We start from the raw sequence: 21,250 nt of genomic DNA on the forward strand, positions 1-21,250 counted from the left end.
TCAACAGAAATCGAGACTCATCAGACCAGGCAACATTTTTCCAGTCTTCAACTGTCCAATTTTGGTGAGCTCTTGCAAATTGTAGCCACTTTTTCCTATTTGTAGTGGAGATGAGTGGTACCCGGTGGGGTCTTCTGCTGTTGTAGCCCATCCGCCTCAAGGTTGTGCGTGTTGTGGCTTCACAAATGCTTCGCTGCATACCTCGGTTGTAACGAGTGGTTATTTCAGTCAAAGTTGCTCTTCTATCAGCTTGAATCAGTCGGACCATTCTCCTCTGACCTCTAGCATCGACAAGGCATTTTCGCCCACAGGACTGCCGCATACTGGATGTTTTTCCCTTTTCACACCATTCTTTGTAAACCCTAGAAATGGTTGTGCGTGAAAATCCCAGTAACTGAGCAGATTGTGAAATACTCGGACCGGCCCGTCTGGCACCAACAACCATGCCACGCTCAAAATTGCTTAAATCACCTTTCTTTCCCATTCTGACATTCAGTTTGGAGTTCAGGAGATTGTCTTGACCAGGACCACAGCCCTAAATGCATTGAAGCAACTGCCATGTGATTGGTTGATTAGATAATTACATTAATGAGAAATTGAACAGGTGTTCCTAATAATCCTTTAGGTGAGTGTATATTGGCAAGACAATGAACTTTCACTCTATGATGGTTAAATTTAGCAGTTAATCCGCGAATCACATGCGTGCCGAACCGTGGGGCACCTGGTCCACACGGACCATGGATTAACTGTGATCCGTACACCCCTAATAATTAATGAACACACTTATCATCATGACTGCTATCTTACCACGGAGAAAAATCCTAGTCCAGTAAGTAAATGTGTCTCTGTCCCCAAAAAATGCCAAAAATGTTGCGCTTATTCCCTCCACGTTTTCTGCTGCACATTGTTTATTTTTTGGTGCACATGCGCACCTGTGCACCAGTCTCTCTCTGTGTGTGTGTGTGTGTGTGTGTGTGTGTGTGTGTGTGTGTGTGTGTTAACAACAGTTGTGGTAAAGCACATGAAGATGAAGATTCAGGCAAACAGTCTTTAATAAACTAGATAAAGATAAATCTAACCGGTAATCAAAGTAAACAAAACCTTGAGACCGGACAAATGAGAACTGAAAAGACTGCAACTTAAATACAAGGAAAGGGTGATAATGACAAACTGAGGGGCTGGAATCAGGAAACTAATGAAAATCAAACTAAGACCAAAATAACTGAATGTCTGTGACTGTGTGTGTGTGTATGTGTGTGTGTGTGTGTGTGTGTGTGTGTGTGTGTGTACGCACACACGCACAAACACACACACACACACACATATGACAGACAAACATATAATATAAATATAATAATATACACACATACAGTAGTCAACATTTGAAGTTGATCAATAAAGTTAATCAAAGTTGTCCTGAGACAAGAACGGGTATTGTTCAACATTTATGTATAACTTTGATGAAAGGTTTTGATCCACTTCAAATGTTGACTACTGTATATTACGTAAAGAAAAACTTTTATGTTACATGCAATTAATCACGATTGATCGATTTGACAGCATAAACAATTAGAAGGTTTAAAAAAGAAACCTGAAGCTTTTGGTATTCCATACTGGGTGAAGTCATTGAATAACGGGTTATATTTATCTTTGAAACAGACTGCTAATGTACTCCTAATTACTACATACTACACTAGGCAAACTGCATGAACATTTTAGAGATCTAATCCTACACTAATCCTTGAGGGCAGTCAAATATTCACATGTTCATGTATGGTTTCATAAATAAATGAAACCATTTATTCATTAATACATTCATTCATAAATGATTCAGAAAGAAAGTCATAATTCTGCATGTTAATTAGCAATAATAAAGAGTTCTGCACAGGAGACCAAATTATTAAAACCATTCACGCAGTCAATATTCTTGGATATTCTTATGGATGAACCATTGGAAACAAGTCAAACAGGAGGCAGGCTATGCCGAAAAAAACATAACCACCTCTCAGCACACATACATTACACTTTTGAGTTATTTTCATTTTTGACATTAAAGATGCTCGTGTCTGTGGGTGGTCATGTGACTCGGGATGCGTCATATAGGCTCTGATGCGCACTGAGGAGAAGAGCACCTCATTTCCACAAACCCAGAGCATCTCTCACTCACTCACTGGATCACTGCGAGATCAGCTCATCTCTTCATACAGCGAGGAACACAGTCTGCGCGAACTATGTGAAGGTAAAACGGCATTTCTCAACTCTAGCAACTTGATCAATTTCATCTTTTATTATGCGGTATTAACGCTGGATAACACGACCTCTATGACATCGCGTATTTCAGCACAAACAGAAAAAGTTCGCTGTTTTTAAACAAACGCGCCTCGCAGTGAGTGTGCTAATTTTACCATAAATGAATCGCGATTCACGTGCTGCGATACAGTGAATCCAGACACGGCATTTAAACTTGTTTCATGATCTGATGCAGCGCAAGGATTCAAAACACAGTGAAATTAGCATACAGGTGATAGTGTATTAAATGTTTGCAGTCTATATATGCTTGAGTTTATAATGTATTCGAAATTCTAACTATATTTTTTAATACTTTTATTTCATTTTCAATTGCATATTAAATTATGAGTTTTAAAAAAAACCCGTTTTCTCCAGAATATAAAGTTGCGTCCTAAGTTGTTATCTGCTTTATGACTATGGTGTTTTAGCTTGAGTCTGTCAGCTGCAGGCATCAATTATTCAAAGCCCGTCTCTTAGTGTAATAATCCCCAGGTGCCCATCCATGCAAGGAAAACAACAAGCGCAAAATACAAGAGCCCTATGATGGCTCGTCTGAGAGGGCATTTATTTCTGTGCTCAGTGAGGCATCGATCGAGCTTTCGAAAGCTCAATATTCTGTTATCTTGAAATAATGAGGATCCATATGACTCAGTCTGTCATGTTTGAACAAAACATTCTCTCAATTTAATCCAATAGGTTTCCTTAAGAGCTTCTTTGACCATGCTGTTCCCTGCCTCAAAGTCCGATGCTAAATCCGTTCTGGATGGAGTGGCAGAAACCACGTTCAGAACCATCACTTCTGGACTTCAGTACATCGGGTCGAACGACATCAGCCTAGATGACCACGTCATCGACGGAGACTTCGCCAAAAGCGGATACCCCCGGCCGAAGCCGTTTGCCGCCTACCGAAGAAGCCCTTTCGCAGGCAAAGTGGGACCGGATGAGGAGCTCATCGTGAAAGGTCTCCCCTTTTACCCCACTAACAGCTCTGATGTGTTCGGGAACTGGAGCCTGGGAGAAGATGGGAGTAGCCTTCAGTGCGGGGAGAACTTTATGGACATGGAGTGTTTCATGATACTGACTCCTAGCCAACAGCTGGCCGTAGCACTGCTGTCTCTCACGCTGGGGACGTTTACGGTGTTGGAGAACCTCGTGGTCTTGTGTGTGATACTGCAGTCCCGTACGCTGCGCTGCCGGCCCTCGTACCATTTCATCGGGAGCCTGGCCATCGCAGACCTGCTCGGCAGCGTGATCTTCGTCTACAGCTTCTTGGACTTTCACGTCTTTCACCGCAAAGACAGTCCGAACATTTTTCTGTTCAAGCTGGGCGGCGTGACGGCCTCGTTCACCGCGTCTGTGGGAAGCCTGTTCCTCACCGCCATCGACCGATACATTTCCATCCACCGCCCGCTGTCGTACAGGCGTATCGTGACGCGCACCAAAGCCGTGATCGCTTTCTGCGTGATGTGGGCGATCTCGGTCATCATCGCCGTGCTGCCGCTGCTGGGCTGGAACTGCAAACGCCTCAACTCCGTTTGCTCCGACATCTTCCCGCTGATCGACGAGAACTACCTGATGTTCTGGATCGGCGTGACCAGCGTTCTGGTCTTGTTCATCATCTACGCTTACATGTACATCCTCTGGAAGGCCCACCACCACGCGGTGAGGATGCTGAGGCGCACGTCGCAGAAGAGCCTGGTCGTACACTCCTCCGACGGCACCAAGGTCCAGACCACCAGGCCCGATCAGGTCCGCATGGACATCCGCCTGGCCAAAACCCTGGTTCTCATCCTGGTGGTGCTGGTGATCTGTTGGGGGCCTCTTCTGGCCATCATGGTGTACGATCTGTTCTGGCGGATGGACGACAACATTAAGACAGTGTTTGCGTTCTGCAGTATGCTGTGCCTGCTCAACTCCACGGTGAACCCGATCATCTACGCCCTGAGGAGTAAGGACCTGCGGAGAGCGTTCCTCACCACCTGCCAGGCCTGCAGGAGCTCCTCCAGCTCGACCCTGACGCTGGACAACAGCCTGGAGTCCGACGGCCAGAGGAACACGCACCGCGCCGCCGAGAGCTGTGTCAAGACCACTGTGAAAATAGCCAAACTGACCATGTCCGTCTCGGCGGAGACCTCGGCGGAAGCCGTTTGATTGTACGGCTCAACTAAAGAATGTTTGTGTACTTGGCGGTCATGGAAAGTTACATGCAGAAAGTTCAAAACACAAAGCTGCTTAAGTTACCACTGGTTTGACGAAGTGTTGACTACGACGTTTCATTGCTTAAGTGCCAACCCCCCCCCCCCCCCCCCCCCCCCCCCTCATCAAAAATAAGAGGTTCTCACTGAGTAATTCTGTTGGGGCTTTTTTGTTGTTGTTCTCCCTTATATTTAAGTGTAATATGTGTGGATATTGTGTGTGTGGTTTATGAAAGTTGACTATATTTTTATACTTTGAATTTTTGGTTTTTGAACTATGATATCTTCTCACATGGGAATAAGGGGCTAATGATCTTTTCAATATGAAAACCGTGTAAGAATGAATTCAAATGTGTGTGAGTGTGTGTGTACACACATTGTTATCTATGTAAATATGTTGTAAAGCTCTGTGGTGATTTAGAGTATCCATCATCCTTGTGATGAGCGGTAAAAGATAAAAGTCTCTCTGTTTTTGAGATGTCTTGTTTTTCCAATGAAATAAATGGAAATGATAGTATTATGAGAGAGAAGGAGATTTTGTTGCTCCTCAAGGACATAAATAATGAAAGCAAGAAAAGTGTTAACGAATGCATTGAATCTTGTTTTTAGATATATACTGTATCTGGTCCACATGAGACTTTTCTGTTAATGTCGCGAGGATCAGAAAAAAAAGGACTATTTTCATTTTTTTTTTTTTACAAGATGGCCTGTAATCGTCACAGATAATACAGTGACAGAAATAACCGTGTTGGATTTAAGCCTTTTATTTTGTCATTCTGCTTATGTATTTTTCTGAGATGTGAAGTGGAACAGATTTTTACAACATGCACAAAGCCCAGAGAAAAAAACGTCCCGCAGCGTGTTCATAAAAATTAGTATTTAATCTTGTAGTTAATTAACAAGCAGTTGAAATGTAAATATCATAACTGTTCAGTGATATTCCTTAAACCGTGATATGGTGTGGTGGTGCTTTTTGTTTGCACTTTTCAAAAGTATAGGTACATTTTACCTGAAATTAATCTACTTAAGTATTGAAAGTTAAAAATCATAAAACGTCACAGTGGCTTTTGTCCCCTAAAAGTCTGTCTCGAAGTGAAGCTGCTTGCACACCTATGTATCTCAATTTCCATTGCAAGGTTTTTTTTTTTTTTTTTTTTTAAATAAAGTCAGCTCTGACCTAAACTGTGTATGCCGGGATACTTTTATTTAAAACTATATGTCACATCATTATGGAATCAAAGGGTGAACCTGATTTCACCAAGTGCAACATGTTCCTGGATCAACTTCTTTGTTTTCAATCAACCAATCAGATTTGAGGGACAAGTTTACAGTTTATGTCAAGTTTATATAAACCTTCCAACCAGGGTTGTGTGTTTGTACTTCAGTGTTATTCACCTATCATTTCTCTCTGATTTTAAGGATAACTCGTGGGTAGGGTTAGGTTTAGGGTTAGAGTTATGGTGAGGATTACATTTTCAGACAGGAATGTTGTTCCAGGATCAATTAATTATGTTGACGCAGGGACACATCTTACTTGGCAAAATCACAGAGTGAAAGTCTGGCCATATTGCACATGTTGGTAATGTCTCTGTTTCCCTCTTGTGGATAGTTACAGATTCATGGCCACAAGAGTCATTTTCTAGAACGGAGGCAACACATTTCTATGAATAATTTTAAGAATTCATTTTTTTTATCACTTTCTATATATGATGACTTGATCTGGCACATTATCCCACTGTAACAGCATTAGGACAGCAATATAACACATTTTAAGATGAACATTTTAAACTTACATCATGATTGAAATGTTCTTTTTCTTCTCTGGAATCTCAGAAATGTGTAGTCTTATGATATAGCAAGTAAAAACGTGATATTCATCTCCTGAAGCTTCAGTCCATGTAACAGCAGGGTGTTGTTGGCTCCATGGCCAGTGATGGAGGATGTACTAAACACCGCGGTTGAAAAACACTAACGTGACTTCATGTTTACTGTACCAGAACAACCATAGAGAGAAGCAAATTTCCCTCTCAGTTGTTATAAACACATCCACTGCCACTATCTGTGAAGGGATGACATAACCCAGGTGAAAGACAATATCTTTACATTAAGACTCTTTACTCATACCTCTCTCTCTCTCTCTCTCTCTCTCTCTCTCTCTCTCTCTCTCTCTCTCTCTCTCTCTCTCTCTCTCTCTCTCTCTCTCTCTCTCTCTCTCTCTCTCTCTCTCTCTCTCTCTCTCTCTCTCTCTCTCTCTCTCTCTCTCTCTCTCTCTCTCTCTCACACACACACACTCTCAGAAACCATTGTAAGAAAACAGCTAAACGTGGCTTACTGTTCTGAGCAAAAACCTTGGAACACAAAATTTCTGTCAAATCTTAGTGGTCATAAACACTATCTACAGCAAAATCCCCAGAGTTAGATTAACACTGCTCAGAGAACATTTGGTCCCACTCTACAGAGAGTTAAAGTAACTCTGAATCCGTGTTAAAGTTAATGAGATAATAAAGTGAGTAATTAAGTAATGATTGAGCAGTAGTGATGAACACCTGCTGGTAACAAGCATAATCAATGAGGGAAAGAGAAACACAAGAACTACAACTGACTTCCAGCCACAGCCTTAGATGAAATCAACTGAAGATAAAAGAAGACATTAAATCTCTCAAGATTAAACAACTCCATAAACAGCATTACCAGCTTCACTAATTACTAACCAGATTGACTTTATTTCAGCCATACGGCTATAGAAGTTCTTATTGAGAATTAACAGAGGTTTAGGTCTTGTTGTTTTATTGAAAATATTTGGTCGTCATTACGGTGATCAGTGTTTCCTTTAGTTGGACAGTGTGAGTTTGCGGTCTTTGTAACAGTGTTTATCAAATGTTCACATATTTGACCCCCCCCAAATTTGTACCATATCTCTTGAGAAATACCTCAATAAGGTAAACTTTCTCATTGGTTTATGGCGTTTTTGCTTTGACAGATAGATATGAATATAAAACATAAAGTTGGTTGTCCAAGGTTGTTTACTTACTATATTAAGCAATGTAAATTCATACTCAATCTCCTTGGATGTCAGTTAAAAATTTGATCTAATAATGATGTATCTAAAATATCTAATACCTCTGCAGAATTTAGACAGACATCAGGCAAGACATGCAGTATTTCTATGCAAGTTATGGGCTGTCAATGATCATCTAGAGGATGCAATAGCACTTTCCAAATAAATGGTAAGCAGCATATTATTATTATTAAGATGGACTGTGCATCTTAGCATATTCTGTTAGATTTCAATAAAACTGAATTGAAATGATTTGAACTCATCTTGCAGCCTCCTTGGTTTGCTGATGCCCCCTTGTGGGGTTATTGAGAATCTCCAGCCTAGACACCATTTAAAGCCTAAGACAGAAATACCATGTTCTTTGCTGAAGAAACAGAAAAGGAAAAACAACGTTATATATGTAAGACTATTATTTAATATAAAATGAACATAGGCCTACCTTGACAGGTTAATTCAGGCTAAATTTCCCCTGTTACCTGGAACCCTGTTGGTTACCTATTCTGGTGTATTTCTATTTTTAAGTACTTCATTAAATGTATTTCATAGTGTGCTACAAAATATCCAAATTACACAGATTGAGCATTTACAATTAATTCACGCATGTCTCAAATTTCCGTAACAGGGTTTGTAAGAATCCTCAAAAACAGCATATTACGGTGAGGTGGGAAAATTAGATTTTCTGATGAATAAGCATCTCCATTCATTTAATATATATATATATATGATGATTTTTTCATATATGTAGATATAATGTGGGAGTGTGACTGGAAGTGGTTGAAAGAAACAGTCTGATGAAGAGGTGGATGCTTTAATAGCTCGACCCACAGCGGGAACATACCAGAGTCAGATTTATGAGTTATTATGATGACCACTTTATGGATTATAAACTGGTCACTGATTCTTGAGATAAGGGACAAAACATATCTTACACACTAAAGCCCTCTTTATGTTAAAAATAAAGAAATTCATCCCCCGCCAAAAAAAAAAAAACTACAAAAGTAAAGAAAATTCTAAATGGAAATCTGGATACAGGACATTCATTGCTTTTATTTTTAAACAGTTTCTTTAGTTTTATTTTAAATACAAGCTCTATGAATGTCCTCAGCATGAGGCCACAATGTAAAACTGCCATAAAGTGTTTAAAAATGCAACAAATAAAACAATATGCATTTAAAATTGTAATTTGAGATCTGTTATATATCAAACAATATACAAAAAGTAAATATTGAATTAAATTTTCCATAAAAAAAAAAGCCTTAGTATTGAAGTTTCCTATGTGTCTTCAACTCCATCAGGATTTTTTATAATTCTGAATAAATCAGGCAATGTCATGGTCATCTTTAACTCTGAGGACCCCTTTCCTATTTCCTTCTCATTATGAATCTCACATAGGACTGAAAGTTTTAATGTTGAGGTCTCTGCGGTCACAACATGTCAGACTTTAAGACAGCTTCAACTGAGGAAAAAACTTAATTGCTGGACTGTACAACATGTGGTGAAGCTGGAAACATGTTCAGTTTCAGTTTGTTTCCTTTTTCTGTTTAGAAGATAACTGAGCCTTTAGATCTCCTTAGGCATAAATAGTCCTCACTTTAGATGAGCTCACAAAAATAGTTAACTGACTACTACTAAATGTTTAATAACTACCTGAATTACAGTAGAAATACATGTTAATAAAGCATTTATTACCACACTGAGTAACTATTACTGTCTTAATAATACGATTTATAAATGTACATTTAAATAGTTTATTAATCATTCGTATGGACAACTGACAACTCCTAAATAACTGGTTTGTAAATAATCTAATACATAATTTAGAAATGATAAATTGATCATAAAGTATGAAAAGGCAATTATTAAATACATTATATATGCTTATAAATCAAGAATTAAGCATTAGCTGTATTTATAAACTGCTTAATGTTTTATAAATGATGAATTAACTATTTACTAATGCTTAAATAATTATTTATAGCATGCAGTTATTATAAGTGTTACCCATGTACTTACTATAGTAATAACAGTAAATTATGCATATTACAAGTAACTCTAAACCAAACCCAATCCCTTACCGTAACTCTGTAGTTATTATAGTTAATTAATATTACTCAGTACAATGTACTGTAACCACGTCAGCTTAAAATAAAATGTAAGTTATTTATTTTTTGCATATGGAAAATTATTCTAATGTTGTTTCATCATTTTATTTCTATATTTGGCCTGATTTACATTTCTTATAGAATCTTTACATCTACTGTCACCATGAATTCAAAAATGATGATCCTCATTTTTTATGTAATATTGCAGTTCTTCTTATAAATAATAATTTGTATTTCGTTACAACCTGTCACTCACATGAGATCACTGCAATAGCAAACCCTGATATAATGGACTTCATAGAAAGCAAACATGCCAGTTTCGCACTGCTTAAGTCATGCAGGTCGGCACAAATGAAATGTAGCTAACATTACACTCATACTGAGATGTACCGCTAAAAGGAGAAACAAACCACTGGAAGGATTGTTGTATTAAATGAAATATTAGTTTAAAAACGAGTAAGTTGTCTTAATTTGTTGTCTTGTTTTTCAGTTATTGTAACCTTGAAGGTTACAATAACTGAAAAACAAGACAACAAATTAAGACAACTTACTCATTACAATAAATGTAAAAAAGAATAAATATTTCTTTCAAATTTAACAGAAACCTTCATACTGAGGGAATTGACAAAAACTGACGGAGTTGACAAAGTTCCAACTAACTTTGTCAACTCCGTCAGTTTTTGTCAATTCCCTCAGTATGAAGGTTTCTGTTAAATTTGAAAGAAATATTTATTCTTTTTTACATTTATTGTGTTAAAATATTAAAACATCAACTGAACTAGCCTATGATATTATGTCTGATTTACCAAAGAACATTTAAATATGTTTAATATTAAAAAGGAGGGTAGAGAATTAAGGACATTGAACTGGATTGGTCATAATAATCCTAACCCAGGAAAACATTTTTTAGAGAATGTATTTTTTCACTTATAGCTGTAGTAAACACACTTTACACGGTTGTTGGATGGACCAAATAAAATAGCATGATTTTTAATGCGACTGATGGAGTTGACACAAATTGTCATGAGGTGAATAAATCAAATGTAGGATACATTTTTAGAAAAAAATAATATTTTCAGAAAAACATGTTCACATGGTTCATTAGATGAGATCTTTTTCTACAAATATATCAGTTTATAATAATGTAGTATTAAATAATAAAAAAACTAACTTCTAAACATGTCTCATATCTCAAGAATCAGTGGTCTGTTTCAATACTAGATAAAACCTTTTTTACAGTCTATGGATAAAACCCACACAACATCGCGACACACAACATCACATATTTGACCCTTTTCATATTAATGTATTATGATAATACAGCAACACTAACGGTAGTAACAATGATATTTTAATGGAAACAGTATTAACTTGCGTTAATTTGTAAGTTAATCGTTCAACCGGACTTTTATTTTGAAACGGTATTTCGGGATGACGCTACATGCTAAACCCGGTAGTGCAGCTCAATAATCTGATCATGTGAAACGATCAGATGGATGATCAAAACATTAGTGTCAGGATGTGTTGACATGTTTCTAGAGTTTATATCAGACGTGCGCATCATCTGTGAGGTGAGAGAATTACAACATCGCACTAAACTGACGTTTAAGAGCAAATGTTTTCGTGTTGTTTACACTGTTTACACATTTGCAGGTTAGCTGAGATTACCAGACTATCATCGTCATCATCCACTGTAGTTTAACATCTGATATTATTGTCTTGATTTGACAGTAACAAAAAGTAAAAGCACCATGGCATGTGTGAATACCATATTACATTTTAAATTAAACTATTCGTTTTAGTGTGTATACAATATAGATGTGTCGTGTGTTATTACAATGTTTTGGAAATGGCCTAGCCTAATTGTTTTGGAATTATACCATGTAAATTCATGAATTACCGAAATCATTCAGTAGATGTATTCTCTTGTTTAGATATAATGTCGGACCCTCACTCATTTCTGGGGTGTGTGAGAAGAGGTCTGCGCTTAGATGTGTTTAAGGATGTTGCTCGTCAATATCCTGTCATCTTCTGTATCTTCACCTTTATGATCTCCTCCACCATCATCCTCAACCAGTGAGTAGCTTTCTGGAGCATGTTATTTCCCTCCCTCAATTCCACTTATAATGTCAATCAAGGTTTTTGCTCCAAAAATTAATTTTGTGCCACTTTTAATAACACATTTCCAGGAGCTCTACATACAATTGATCCATTAAGATTGGTGATTAACAAATATATCCACATGCTTACAGTAAACATGCTTGCATGTCCTGCCACTTTTTCCAGGTATCTCCATATTCTCATGGTTTTCTGGTCGTTTCTGGCTGGAGTGATCACATTCTACTGCTCCCTCAGCCCAGAATACCTGCTGCCGAATATCCTCATCTCTGTAAGGTCCAAGAGGAAAGTAAGTGTGTCCATTAGGATTTAAGAAGTGTCTAGTCAGGAGCGCAACAATGAGAGTCTTTTAGAAGAGATTGTTCAATTACACAAAGTGATAAACCTGAGTGAGATCAAAAGTTGCAGAGTGGTAGCCTTTTACTCCGGTGTTCTATGTTTCAAGCATTATGTGAACAATATGCAGCCAAAACAACCAAAATGATGTATTGAAAACAACCACAGAATATGCATGACATACACACCACATCTCCCCGCTCTTGATAATGCTTTATTATCACACAAGTCTTCATCTTTCTGACACGGGAGCAGTGGCGTGCGGTGATGTCTTAAAGAGGCTAGGCACTGAGTTATGAAAGCCAGATTACCTGATTTATTGTTTAGGCTAATAATATACGTAATAACAGTAAACGTTACGCACAAGCGCAGCATAACAAGAAATGTACAAATCAGGATGTATATCGTGTAACGTTACTCTCACAGTCTCTATCTCTCACACACACACACACACACATACATATATACATACACGCACGCACGCACACACACAGGCACACACCGGTAGTTAATGTCCACTCCAGCATCAGAATGCAACCATTCTTAATCCTTAATTGTTGCACAGCGGCCAATTATGTTTGTCAGTCAGCAAAAGTGAAATCACACACTGCTCAATTGAATATGAAGGCAAATGGCTTGCATTAATTCAACCACATTTATCAATTCAATATTAAGCGCAATATAGTTTTGGACTCACCAATCGGTAGATTATTTGTCATAAAATCCATCCGGCGCTCTTTCCTCGTGAAGACGTCGATCACAACTTTGTAAAACTCGTCTTTACGGCCTTCAGTTGCTGCACTAGTCCATCTAAGGCTGGCGCAGACCTCCCTCTTGCTATTAACTCAGATTTTGAATTAATAGGAAAAATTTCTTAACTCTGCGATCACGGCCGGTGCTGTCATTTTGACTTTGAATTTGCCGGGGATTAGGCGTGTAGGCTAGCTGTGGTGTAATGACGTTAGCTACGCAAATGTCCAGTAATATCTCGATTTTAATTGGTCCATGTCTGATATGTAACGTAGATGATTACGGGCATAGCATATTTACGTCCAAAGGCACAGCGGTAACACTTTACTTGAAGGGGTGTACATAAGACTGACATGACACCTTCATAACCATGACATGACATATGTCATGAATATGAAGTAGGGTTTATGCATGTTTATGACTACTGTCATTAAGTGTCATTCGCTCAATAATGACATTTTGAATGCAAATATGACATTGTTTGAGATGTCTTTGTTATGACACCTTGACATAAACCATAACATCATAACCTGTCAGTGTCTTTGTCATGACAACTTGACATTAAATTAAATTAAACTGTCATGTGGTTGGTTTTGACATTGGCTGTCATGAGGCCATTATAACTGTGTCATGAATATTTTTCGTGACCTCAACTACAGTGGTACAAATTGAATTTGTCATTAAACAGTTATAATGGCCTCATGACAGCCAATGTCAACACCAACCACATGACAGTTTAATGTAATGTTAACCAATAAAGCTAAGTGGTTTCTTAAGTTTGATAATTAATCTGCTATGTCATGTTTATGACAGGTTGTGTTGTCTTAGTAATGTCAAGTTGTCATGACAAAGACACTGACAGGTTATGATGTATTGGTTTATGTCAAGGTGTCATAACAAAGACATCTCAAACAATGTCATATTTGCATTCAAAATGTCATTATTGAGCGAATGACACTTAATGACAGTAGTCATAAACATGCATAAAACTTCCTTCATATTCATAACGTGTGTCATGTCATGATTATGAAGGTGTCATGTTAGTCTTATGCACACCCCTTCAAGTAAAGTGTTACCGGCACAGCAGAGTTGTGCTTTTTGCCGTACATGTTGAAGAATACAGGATCGAGGTGCGCATGCGCAACATGGGTTTTTCGCTTGTCGTCCGCAATGAATGGACCGTAAAAGCACTGCTTATTCTACCATTTGTTTTTTATTTGATTATGCGTAACTGCTACATTTGTCATCGTAACGTCTAAACAATTGGAATAACACCCATATTGCATATATAAATCACAAGAATAAACAGTAAAAATATTATTTAATTTTATGAAATAAAATTTATATTATGAAAAGGTAGATGTTCGCAGACTGAAATTAAAGATCCAGGAAATGCTATTACAAATGATAAAACGGATAGTTCCAGTCCTTGATTCTGATTGGTTGAGCCGCGTTCGAAGCCGTTGTAAATTACCAAAATGCTTCAAGGGGCTTAATGCTTTAATAACCAATATTTTATGGAGCTTTCCTTTTCCCCCCTCACCCCATATAAGGGTGAGTTCTTCCCCAGGCTCACTCCTAAGTTCCCCCTGCACCTCAGACATGGTGAGTGGGATGCACTCATCTTTTCCTTTCTTGAACTTAAGGACATTATTATACGGGCCTCCCCATCCGTCCTTTCCCCCCCCTAGCACTTTAATATAGACTTGGTGCCCTGGAAAAAACCCGCATTTATAATTTTTTTCCTAGCACTTAAATGTAGACTCGCTGCCCTGGAACAAATGCACGAGTCATTCTTTCACTGCACCATGTTCTGCAGCTTTACTACAATCCACAGACTAAAAAAACTCTGCTTCTAGTAGAACAACAGAGAATATTGCATATGGGTCTGCAACAACAGGGATCAATTTGCCAATACACTAATAACCCAGTAATCTACAGAGAGCCACCAGGTACAATGAGAGTTTCTCATTGTCCACATGATGGGTGGCTGTGGCTGGATTCCTTTCTCCGCCTCTGTAATCGGTGTGTATTTTCGATTGCACAGCGGGGAAGTGCCTGTAAATTACAGATGCAATATCTCTCTTCTGAGATAAACTCCCAGAGGAGTTGTCTCTTGAGTTGGGATTTTCACAGATTTTTGACCTTGCTTCTTTTTCTTCCAACAGTCCTTTTCCCTCTTCTCATTTTTCTCACAATACAGGCTCTCATAGGGGCCTTTGACATGCAGGGGTCCCCCTGAGTGCTGTAAGGCTATGCAGCTGGGTAAGCTGACCTGCTGTTAGTCTCTCACATAGGGTTCAAGTCACCACTGACACTAGGTCATGGCTTAGGCCTTTAGCCATATCCTAACAAGTGGTCCCTTGTTACCCTGCTCATCGAGGTCAGTGTCATTTCCATCCCAGAGTGCTTAATGTATGCTGACATCAGCCTCTCTGTTCAGTCCGCCAGAGTCTTCTCCAGCCTTCTTCTTAACAGAATTTACCTTGGACCAATCAGTTTTACTTTTGTTACGGTCTTTCTGTGACTTTGAGATCACTTACTATTAGTGCTGTCAAACTATTAAAATGTTTAATCGCATTAATGTCATTTTTATCTATTCTAAATGTCTCTTGATTTCTTTTTGTCCCATTATTTTTTTCTAGTTTTAATGCTCTTAACATGAAAAAGTGGATCGGCTTGCTTTGTGCAAATGGTTTTTTTTTGAAGACAACATTGACAAGCTGTGTTCAATTTCACACTAAAACATTTTCACTTGGAGCAAATAATCTCTCACACAATGTAACACTGTCCATCAATAAAAGGGTGAAAGAAATACTGACGAGGTCCTGATATTGACGAGGGGGCGGAGAATTCGCATCAGCTGTGTGTGTGTGTGTGTGTGTGTGTGTGTTTGGCCATCATCAAGTGGTATTTCAGACTGGACGCGCTGCGATGATGATAGCTCAGTTCACTACGACAAAACACACAGATCACTTTGGTCTCGTCAATGGGACCATTTGGCAACTTTTTAAAACTAAACTTTCAATTCAGAATCTTATTGGCATCCATTTCGGCGTCTCGCGCTCGTCATCCACTCAAAACGTAACGCTAGATCCGGTGCTTTCAGACAAGACTCGGAATGCGCGGCGCTACGCCAGTTTTCAAAACTTTTTGGATGCCAAAACGTTTCTATTGGCCTCCGCTGGTAATCGTCACAGCGGCAAAAGTTGAACTATTTTGAATTTTGACCGCGGTGTGCGCGCTGCTGCTCTTGCGTTTTGGTCGACAGCCCTACTTACTATACATCTCCAACTCCCAGATATCATTTTGCGTCGTGGTCAATGAGCGAATGGATCTATCATCTCTCCAAGACAACCCATAGACTCTTATGTGACTTCTCTTTTGCCTGGTGTCACTGTGGCTCAGTGAGTAGCACTGTCCTGGCTGAGTCAGGAGGCCTTACTGTGTGGAGTTTACATGTTATCCTGTGTTGGCATGGGTTTCCTCCAAGTGCTTCAGTTTCTCCCTCAATCCAAAGATATTCAGCAGTGAGTGTTAACACTCTAATGCCATCTAAGGCCATCTGTCCAGGCTGTTCCCTTCCTTCAGGCCGAGACATCTCCTGCACCGCAGTGACCCTACATAGCACAATCTGTTCAGAGGATGGATGGATGCTCTTTTGCTTGTTGTGTTTTTTTAGTTTTTTTTTAACAGGATCACCTCCATCCTTAGCTCATATGAAGAGTTCAGATGCTAAAGCCGCTTAACGCCTCCTTCGTCAAAAATGAGATCATGGTATTGAGTGAATGCTCTCCGGAACATAGTATACGTTAATCAAATGCTTTCGCTTCAAATCCGCTAAATCCCAGCGTCAGCCCATTCAGAAATACCGGTTCGTTGGGAGAAACCACTAAACGCCACTTCCCTTGGCCAGCACAATCCTCTTAAGTCCACAGAAACGAATCCGAAGACGCGAATCAAATCATATGATTTCAAGATGAATCCCGGTGTGGGAATGAGAAGGGTTGCCGAGCTTGATATCACGAGTAAACGCAACAGTGTTCCTTGTGCTGCTGTAAAACTGACAGAAACGGACGTGGCCGTCACACGCATCACAGCTGTGTGGATCAGTTTCTTCATGGTTACATTTTGAATTCTGGATGTTCATTTCCAATGTTTCCAGTTGCATCTATAGTGATTTTGCAACTTTTTAATGTCTTGTTGTCCAAAGAGGTCGACTTGGAGGTTTTTGCAAAAAAAGCACACATTGACTTTTTTAAGTTTTAGACAGTTACATTTTTTTAAATACCAATGAATTGACCAAAGTGAATTTTTTTAATTATTTTTTTAAATAAGGCATTTCAATGACTGACTAATAACCTTTTCATTGCCATTAAAGGGGAATTACTGAACCTAAACATAGAAGCCTGATAAAAAAATGCTTATTTAAAAGATAACATGTCAGACGGTCTTAAAGGGTTTTTGCATCTGAACTCTTCATATATTGAGTTTAAGTATGGTAATTAGTTGTAATAAATCTTAGCTTCCTCTCCATCCTCCTAACACTTTTAGTACTGCTACTGACCGCGAGGGGGCGCTGTCGAGTTCCTCCACTCACTCCTGGGCCATCGGGCCCCCAGATGATCTCAGGCAGGAAGGCAGAGGCATCTTGTCCTCTTCCTGGTCAGAGTCAGAGTCTGGATCTGAGTGTGGCTTAGACTGCACACGCATGGGGGCTGGTTGCATAAACTGCTAAGACTAGTCTTACAAGTTTGTCATCGCATTGTTCATAACTGGTTTAAGTCAAGTATGTAAAAACGTTGATTGGTTTAATTTGAAACCAAGCAGTAACACTCATTTCCCCTTGACTAATCATTAGTTGGTCATACTAGTACTTACGGCACAGACACATTGGCTATGTTTATGCAACTGGCAGCTGGACACTGAGAGGAAACTGGGGGAGCATTTCACACAGTAACTGAGCTAACATAGCTCACTCCCAAATGCTGTCCCTTGAGAGTCTGCATCTTTTTACGGCACAAGTGTAAGATTTGTGCTTGCAACATTAAAGCCGAGAGACTAGTCACCCGCCTCCAGCTCTTTTCACAAAAACAACTGAGTAAAGAGTAAAATCCCCTCCCTTCCCTAACTCCCATGCTAATCCGAAAAACTGAAAAACTTTTGAGCAACAACTTCAACAAAACCTGAAGCAAACAATGTGGGAAATGCAACATCTTAAGGCAAGAGAAAGGAATTTGTTTGTATGCAGTCTCCGCTGTGTTTATGTGCACCATGTGTCCTCGTAAATCACCCGTAGCAAGAACAGTAATTACTTGTATTATCTGAGCTGTGAGGAAATTAAAAGGATGATAGAGGCGGTGAAGTACATGCAATAGCAGCAGAAATCCTAAAACGCACCATCTAGACACAAACACAACAAATAAATAAATAAATAAAACTACATAAATATACGTCCTTGGACTTAACAATTGCTAACTCCTTTTTTTTGTGCTGGTAGCTCTTTCAGTTTACCATTAAGCCTCTTAATACGCCGCTTATATTGGGAATTTTCAGGCATATCATGGTCTTTCTTTTATTTGTCTGTGTGTCTACGACACTTCCACCAAACTATAAAAGCCTACCCATGTTTTTTTGCACTCAATCAACCAACCATAATTTTAAACATCTCTGTTGAGCATTAGATCCCACACATCACACGTGAACCCACATTGGTATGATCTCAGCTTGCATGGTCTTATCCATAACCAGTAAAATCTATAATTTTGCTACTGTACACTTTAAAAAAAACCCTCTTCTACAGACAGCTCAGACTCAAGATGACCTTCAGCCACTTTTTCTCCTTATTAAGATGTAACATAAGTCACGTTTCTGTAGCTAGACTGAATTAATAGTTTCTTCTAGCTGGCTCGGCATTGGATCTCTTCACAGATTTCATTCTCATTCTGTACTTGCATGATATTATCAAATATGTACCAAAATGTGGGACAAATATAATGTAAAACTCTATTAGTGGTATTCTGTGGCATGACAGGACTTTGAGCAGGCTTCGAAGTCTTAGCTGGGCTCCACCAACAGATCACGAATATAATAAATAGAGATAAATGGGCAATATGATACCGGTAGAAGCTAATCAGATTCGAGGACCGGATCTATATATTGGATATATTGTGGACCGATATATTAGCCTGGGCAATACTTGACCAATTGGATAAGTGTTACTAGCCTGGCTCCGCCCTCCTACGCACTTCCGCTCAATTTCATTTTCCTTCAGTACTACGTCTGGGATTCTGCTGTAGACTTTGGTTTTCTCCGATCAATTTTTTGTAGGGCCAATCAGCGAACAGAGGGAGTGGCTGAGAACGATGACGTCGTGCGTCATTTTGAGTTGTAGTTCAGTAATGGCAGCGGAGAAAGAGGCGAGCGAAGCCATTCGGTCCGTTGTAGCAACGCTGCCGAATATTAAGAAGTTAAAGCCGGAGCATGAACAATCTTTGCTTAGTTTTGTTTTGGCCATGATGTTGTGGCCCTCCTCCCCACGGGATTCGACATACATCACGAGCAAACGTTAGCGATTGGTGGCAGATCCAGAGTGACTCTGGGCAGATCCAATAGTTTTAGACTTCAATAGAGTACCTGCCTACAAGGAAGTTAACGATTGTCAATGGAGCGGTGCCAGACTCTCTGTACAAATGAAATGTACGAGAGTCTGGTAGAACCAGGCTAAATTGTTACCTCTGCTTAGTTATTTTCAAAATCTTCCTCTTTTTTTCTGTGAATTTGGAGCATATATTGTCTAAAATAAGTGTTTAGTTTTCATTTCATTCATATTGTGTACAATGCTGGTCTGCATTATATATTGAATGACCTGCTCTCTATATCAGCTAAAAACCTCCATTGACCACTAATTAAAAGTAATGCAAGCACTTGGATAAGATTGTACTACCTGAGATGTCACTGGAGACTCTTTTAATGCCTGTACTGTAGGGCTGTGGGAACGAAATCCAAATATAATTCGAATATTAAAAAAAATCGAAAGCTTAAGTTACTATTCGAATATTACTTTTTTATGTATTTTTTTTTTAATGCAATCTTGCCTTTCTCGCCGCCTTGGCTTACACGCATGTGAAAATTAAATGCTTTTGTTTCGTCTGATGAACAATGAAGTTTTTGAATCGTAACACAATTGTGCACATTATCCACGCTGTATAACAATACTGTCAAAAATGGTTAATGTTTAACGACGTAAAAAAGCACCCCCCAAAGCGCCCGTGAAGCGCAAATATCTCGGCGAGCTCGTTGGAACCGTCTAGTCGAACTGAAAATAACGATATAAGTTTCCGAATTTTTGGTGGTGGTTTCGCTGAGATACTAGCGAAAAACATCGGAAGCGCTTCAACCATAGACATAATAAATACATAGACGCCCTATTGGCCGCTTTGGAACGTTGCTGCGATACGTCGACGGGTCCGCCATTTTGCGGAGGGCAAGACTGCACTGTAATCAAATGTAAGTAAACGGGGGAGCTGCGTCTTTTCTGGATAAAAACAAACTGTTTTTACATTTATCAACCGATTTCAGTGGTTTGTATGTGGTGTACAAAAAGTTCCATCTCTAGTTATTTAAAATCTCGATAGTTAGACTTATAAATTTTTTTTTTTTAATAAAGAATGGTCAAAGCTCAGGCTTGTCATGTATTTGGCTTTTTATTCTTGGATAAGAATGGTGAAGACCCCCATACTGAGATATAATTTAAGTTTTCTTATTGTTGAAAAAGCATTTTTTGTGATTGACCAGATTGTAGCAATAACAAAGATAACTGATGGATCCTTTATGATAATACAAATGTTACGGTACAACTAGTGCAATGCAAATAGTAAATATAACATAAAGTGAGAAGTAATAGTAAATAGTTTAGTCAATAAAATAAACAAATAGTATACAGCAAATAAAATAGTAATGAATAGCATAATTATATAATATCATAAATACAATAATAGAATCATAAAAATATTGATAATAGCATAGTTTATTAATAATACTATAATAATAGCAATAGAATAAGAAATATCAATTACAGAATATACACAATAAAAAATAAGCTAAATAGTGACTTTAATATTTAACTCTTTTTGTTAAATTTCAGTTTTATTGATCAGTATAACAGAAGTAGTTTCAGTCAAACATACAGCAGGATACAACGTTAAAATAGCCTAAATATAAAGTTATGAAACTTCACTTTGCCCTCAGCCAAAACGATTTACCAGGGAACCATTTATAGATTAATGAGACCAAAGATCGCCAGTTAGATATACACAAGACGAATTATATCTCATGTTTAACCACTAGACTACAGACATCCGAGTCAGCGGCAAAACTTGAGAAGCACTGGCCGAGGGACG

At 38.7% G+C, this 21,250-nt stretch overlaps 2 protein-coding genes across 6 annotated transcripts in view; both read left to right on the forward strand.

Moving 5' to 3' along the window:
• The first annotated feature begins 2,132 nt into the window (after positions 1-2,132).
• Positions 2,133-4,605, forward strand: cnr1 (cannabinoid receptor 1). The gene is made up of 3 exons (XM_056247673.1): positions 2,133-2,239; positions 2,986-4,468; positions 4,504-4,605. Exon 2 carries the CDS (start codon positions 3,010-3,012, stop codon positions 4,438-4,440), a length of 1,431 nt encoding a protein of 476 aa, XP_056103648.1. The 5' UTR covers positions 2,133-2,239; positions 2,986-3,009; the 3' UTR covers positions 4,441-4,468; positions 4,504-4,605.
• Positions 4,606-11,061: 6,456 nt separating this feature from the next.
• snx14 (sorting nexin 14) overlaps positions 11,062-21,250 on the forward strand; it is a 67,782-nt gene continuing 57,593 nt past the window's right edge. For all 5 annotated transcript variants that reach the window (XM_056247110.1, XM_056247192.1, XM_056247317.1 and 2 more), the window contains exons 1-3: positions 11,062-11,215; positions 11,579-11,720; positions 11,931-12,051. In XM_056247110.1, the coding sequence (XP_056103085.1) occupies positions 11,584-11,720; positions 11,931-12,051 (258 nt within the window). In that variant the 5' untranslated portion in view covers positions 11,062-11,215; positions 11,579-11,583. The remainder of the gene's footprint in view (positions 11,216-11,578; positions 11,721-11,930; positions 12,052-21,250) is intronic.

Source organism: Rhinichthys klamathensis, unplaced genomic scaffold (genome assembly GCF_029890125.1).
Source record: "Rhinichthys klamathensis goyatoka isolate OS25496 unplaced genomic scaffold, OSU_Roscu_1.1 h1tg000001l_1, whole genome shotgun sequence".
NCBI lineage: Eukaryota > Metazoa > Chordata > Actinopteri > Cypriniformes > Leuciscidae > Rhinichthys > Rhinichthys klamathensis.

Bases quoted from the DNA above. Each gene is read 5' to 3' on its own strand.
- cnr1 (XM_056247673.1), top strand. From the start codon at position 3,010: ATGCTGTTCCCTGCCTCAAAGTCCGATGCTAAATCCGTTCTGGATGGA.